Source organism: Bidens hawaiensis, unplaced genomic scaffold (genome assembly GCF_021521415.1).
Source record: "Bidens hawaiensis isolate Kalapana, Puna unplaced genomic scaffold, B.hawaiensis_p1.1 tig00015185_1, whole genome shotgun sequence".
Taxonomy (NCBI): domain Eukaryota; kingdom Viridiplantae; phylum Streptophyta; class Magnoliopsida; order Asterales; family Asteraceae; genus Bidens; species Bidens hawaiensis.
In genome coordinates, this window is record NW_027492343.1 from 293620 (window position 1) to 299368 (window position 5749).

At 33.2% G+C, this 5749-nt stretch overlaps 1 protein-coding gene across 1 annotated transcript; it reads right to left on the reverse strand.

Moving 5' to 3' along the window:
- Nucleotides 1–412: 412 nt before the first annotated feature.
- LOC143548463 (protein AAL-toxin resistant 7-like) lies at nt 413–5387 on the reverse strand. The gene is made up of 2 exons (XM_077039623.1): nt 3925–5387; nt 413–908 (listed from the first exon to the last, which is right to left on the reverse strand). Exons 1-2 carry the CDS (start codon nt 4596–4598, stop codon nt 860–862), a joined length of 723 nt encoding a protein of 240 aa, XP_076895738.1. The 5' UTR covers nt 4599–5387; the 3' UTR covers nt 413–859.
- Between the last annotated feature and the right edge of the window lie 362 nt (nt 5388–5749).

Below are 5749 nucleotides of genomic sequence, written 5' to 3' on the forward strand. Positions count from 1 at the left end.
AACAGGTAAACCCAAATAGGTGAAGGGAATTTTAGCCGGAAGACAACCTGTCGAAGAAGCACATAGAACCACCTTCTCATATGAGACCCCCACTCCATATAAATTAGATTTGAATAAATTTAACTTTAAACTTGAAGCCAAATAAAAACAATTCAAGATCTGAACAATACCGTTTATATTTGCCTCCGACCATTCCCCCAAACATATAGCGTCGTCAGCATAAAATAGATGAGATATCCGCCCTCCATTTCTACCAATTCGAGCTCCTTTAAAAATACCCGCTTCAATAGCATCCTCCATGGCCACATGTAACCCTTCCATAGCTATTAAAAAAATAAACGGAGATACAGGATCACCTTGACGTAAACCTCGATGCATCTCGAATTCCAAAGTCGGGCTTCCATTAACAAGATTAGTTTCAATAAACCAAAGTTATACTTAGTAAAATGTATTAAGCTGATTAACATACAATCAACTTTTACATACTAATAATCTACTAAATAAATATGCTAGCGTAAATACAAAATTGAATGCTTCAAATCGAGTCACATAATAATGCATATAATTATGTTTTGAAAACATTCAAGGAAATAATCATATTCTCACAACAAACATGCAATTACTCATCTCTACACACGGTGGAGAGATCGACTATATTATATTTATAAAGTGTCTACATGAATGATTACAAAGTTTTCTTCGTAAATGATTAAGAATTTAAACTATATTTTTGCTTTATTTCTTCATTTGCATACTAGATATTATTACACAAAAAAATAAAAGTAGCACAAAATATTTTAAAAAATAATATATAGTAATTCCGCCAGAAATTGATTACTCAAAAAACTCTCAATCGTTTTCAGGCTAGCCACTCCCCATCCATTGCTTCAATTTCACCTATGTCCATGCTGCATTATCCAAAACTCCAAGTCAAATCTAACAACAAAATATACTTTACAAACGCAGAATATTTAAATTACATATTACGGTGTCATAAAACAATATTCCTATTATGATAGTTATAATGGAGTCTAGAAACATAGTTACGAAGGGAAAACTAGACCCCAATTGTTTACAAGGAAGTGTTTTATTTATTTACTATCTAATGTCTTTTGAAACAAATTAAAGAGCCTGGTTGTTTATCAAACTACAAGATTCTGTTTCTTTGTGGCATGTCCACTAAAGCATGTTTACTTTTGTAACCAGACTATTATTTGTTATATAAATTCATATATAATTCAACATGTTAGGTTTTTTTTTCTATTATTTTTCTTATTTTAGATGGAAGTGAGTGTTTTTTCTTGATGCATATATGTAACACTTTTTTTAAGAACTACAACAAATAAAACATAAAACTAGGTTATATGTGGGATAACCAAATGGCAAAAGGCGACATATACGCTCGGGATCGCGTACACCGTTGGATAGTCAAGCCCACCAACTCCTTTTTCGGGGAAAACATACAGCCTGAAGGCCTATTACGGTAAAATCCAGTTGGAATCGGATGAAATTTGAGACCTTGCTGCCTCTAGCTCAAAGCCAAGCCCACCATCTCCTCTTTCGAGGAAAGTCTGCCACCCGAAGGCCTATTACATTAAAAAGCGATTGGGATCGACTGAAATTTGAGACCTTGCGGCCTCTAGCTCAAATGCCATACCTTCCAATACTAGCTAAGCTAAAACTCATTGACATATATGCATATAGACTGCATCAGCAAACATGCCGTGCATGCACATTTTTATACTTTCTAAGAATAATTTAGAAGATGAGATAAAATCGAAGAAAGAATTTTAAAAACATCACAATTTTTTAATTATACTCTTATTTATTTATTTATGTATATTTGTTTGCCACACAATAAAGCCAATGTGAAAAAAGACATGAAGAGACATGGGTGTGGGGGACCTTTGCGGTCTCACTGCCATGGTTTTAAAGTCTCACCACTGCAACAACTCAGACATGACTGAAGTGTGTTTGCTAAAATGATAGTAACACACGGTTCCAAACTTAAAAAAGTTGGCTTCCAGTGCCCCCCCCCCCCCCCCCCCCCCGGTTAAAAAGGACTTGACGACATTATATATTTTTCCGAATTTCAAACTAATGTTTTAGGGCTTTTGATCAGGAGGATACGAGTCGATTAATGTAAAACGGCCTGATTTTTGTTAATTGTTAGTTCAAACACCCGAATTGAATCTTTGTTTCGTCGATTTGGATCATCGTTTTAAACGAAGTTTTGCATCAATCGATTCATATTCTCATTCCGATCAAAAGTCTTGTAACATTAGTTTAAAATTCACAAAAAAAGGTATTAAATGTTGTTAAATCAATTTTAACATCGGGTGACCATTGGGAGCAAAACTTTTTAAATTTGAGACCGCCAGTGTTGATAAAATGAATAAATATTATTATCGGTCAATATAATTTAATATGTATTATTAAAATCCAATAAACCTTACCTAAATGTAAAGGTATATCTTGTTATTACCACAGTATTGTTTTTATAACTATGCTTAACGTATTAATTATTAAAAGAAGAAAATAAAACATGTTTACATGGTATTTCCGACCCAACTAAAAGTCTTTAAAGTTATTGCATTTTGCATTTTATTAACACTTGTTTCTTGATAATGCAATCCAGATACTTTCTAAATCTACTTACTACACCTAATTATCAACTACGGGTCTTGTACTCTCACCAATGGAAAAAGAAAAGTGTTACCCAACAACTTGGTATCATAAGCCCAAGATGTCTTGGGTTTTTGTTTCTTGATGTATGTATAAATGCGAACATAAAATTTCGAATTAACAAAATGCTACGAATTTTAGGCAATTTAGTTTTTAATAATAGAAAGGATCTTTACATCGACCCTACCATAGCTTTGCTATTGGTGGGATATACTGAGTACGATGATGATATTCTATGTAAATTAGAATTTGATATATGTTTTATCTGCTAATTATAAGAACCCATATCGACGATTTAACCATGACACTTCGAGCTGCTTCTTTTATTGCCAAAAGAAATTGCACGGGCATATACATTACACACTTACACATACTCACACGAATGAGTATGGGCATAATAGTGAAACACTCATTACTCGTTAGCGAAATCAAGTGTAAATCAATGCAAATTGAATGTAATTTTTTTATGAATATGTAATTTTTATTGCCACTCCTAAAATAGAAAGTAAAAAATGACACTTGTTAATTTACTTGTATGAATAAGAATTTTTATCATTCAATAGGTTATAGTTACCAAAGGGAATTTTCCCTACCCGAATCAAGAAGTTTAATTAAACTTTTCTTTTCAAAGGTGTGGGTTAGAGTCCCGTAGTTATCAAAATGATGTAATTTAGAAATAAAATTACAGAGTTGTTATTTGACACTAAAAACATCATAGTTTATATAATTAATATCCAATTTTACCTTTTTACAATCATGTTTGATAGTCCTACGGTTAATATATCCCGTTTTCCTTTTTTATAATCATGTTTAACATGCTTATTAATTAAAAAAACCAGAAAAGAAAAGGTTCATGTTAACTAAAAAAAATAACCCATTTAAACCTTAATCATCTTAATATCTTTTTTTGAACAGCCAAAGTGTTTTTAATCTATTTTACCAATGTCTCAAAGAAGATTAGAATCCACAACCATATGATTATAAGTCACACACATTTATCTCTAAACCAAGCCCAGTGGTTGTAATCGTTTTGATATCTAACTAACCCAATCACGTGGGTAAAGTCTAAGGTTCTTGAACTTTGCAATAAATACTTGGTTCTAGATTTCTGAACAATGAAATGGGCAAGATTATTGTTGTACGGAGTAAATGCCAACATAAAACATTTCCAATTTCCTAAAGATTATTTTAAATTTAATATAATTTAAAAATTAAAGTAACCAAGAAAGGGAATCTTACCAAGGCAAAGCAGGATCTTGAAAGTATGCATCAGAAAAATGGTCATCAAACTTTTGTTGCATACATGAACTTTCATTTGCATTGATCAGCCATGGTGGAAACTCCATATCTTGATCATACTTATCTTCTTGGTTAACTTCAATTTCCATGGTTTTATAAAAATTACACCACCATTCAATATTCTGGTCTGCTTGCTCTCCTGATGATTTAGTTTCTTGCACCACATCAGCATTCATAGCATGATGCAGATCAGTTGATGAATTAGGGTTTCCATGTGGTGCTGAAAGAGATGGTGAAGAAGAAGATGATGGAGTGGAAGATGATGTGGAGGAAGATGAGTAAACTGACAATGGTTTGTGGTAAATATCAGTATCTAAATTGGCAAAACTTTGAAAATTAAGATTCAATCCTAAAGGTTGACTAGGGAGTATAAAATTATGATTATCAAGATAAGATGGTGGCGGTGGTGGTGGTGGCGGTGCAAATATTGACATTGGCCAATAGGGATTGGTGGTGGTGGTGGTGGTGGTGTCAGGAGAATAAAGGCTAAGAAGTGACCTAGTTTTAGGCTTTCTTTCTTTGTTAAAAGATGATTGTGGTAATGATTGATGATTGTTACCAGCGGCAGCGGCGGCTACCGCAGCAGTAGCCGTCGCTGCTTCCTGTTGTTTCATCGAAGCTCGATGAAACTTCAGGGCGGGTAACAATTTCTCTACGGGCTTCCGCCATATTCAGAAGCCTTTCTTGATAAGGTTTAGTGGCGTGTAATCTTCTTCTAACTTGTTTCTTGTGTTGTGGTGGTGGATGTTTTGGTGGATTACTATTAACATCATGAAAACATTCACCATTTTCACTTCCATCTGATGAATCTTTGGAGCTCCAATGTTTGACCAAACCGCGGATGTAAGCACCAGAGAGACTAGGTTGTTGTTCTTGTTCTTTAATATGATCTTTATCTGTTTCCATCTGGTTTGATGATAAAAACCTGTAAATCTTGATAATATAAAAAAAATCTAAACAGAAATTGGTGAAAGGCAAAGAAAAGGGTTTGGATTTGAATACTTGATTGAATAAGGTTCAGTTTACTAATATTTTTTATTTTTTACTTTTAATTTTTTGAAATATAGAATGGAAAAAGGCAGAGAGATCTGCAAGGTCTCATGGATGATATAAATAGCTGGCTAGCAGTCTCTATATTTTATTATATTTTTAAATTTAAAGTTGATAAAGTTTTGATTTTATTTCCCTTTTTGGCAATCAACTAGGTTCTATCATCTTTCCCTCAAATCACACCAATTTTGGCCTTCTTTCTAGCTTTATTTACCAGTATTGCCACAACACATTTATATATTTCTATGTACATATGCATGTCAGCATGTGTCACAGTGTGAAATGTGAATGGATGGATGCATGCATGCATGTCGAATTCCTAGTGTTACTAATGATCCAAAACTATTGACAGTACATGCTGTAAACACCAGAAATTAAAAGCATATATATATATATGTATATATATATATATATATATATATATATATATATAAAAAGTTGTCCTGAATCCTGGCATGCACCAACATATGCAATTGCTCAATCAGAACTACTAGAATATAACTTAAATGTTGCTTTAGCCTTTAGCCTAATATAAAATATCAGCTCACCTTTTGCAGTGTGACTAAAGTTGCTGTGCCTTGTATCAGCAAATTTGCCATAATTAAGTTGCAGTAATGATATGTGTCATGATACCACTATTGTGCCAATGGTTCGGCCAAGGCTCTAATACCACTGTTAGCATTATCTAACCAAAGAGCCAACGACCCAAATGAGT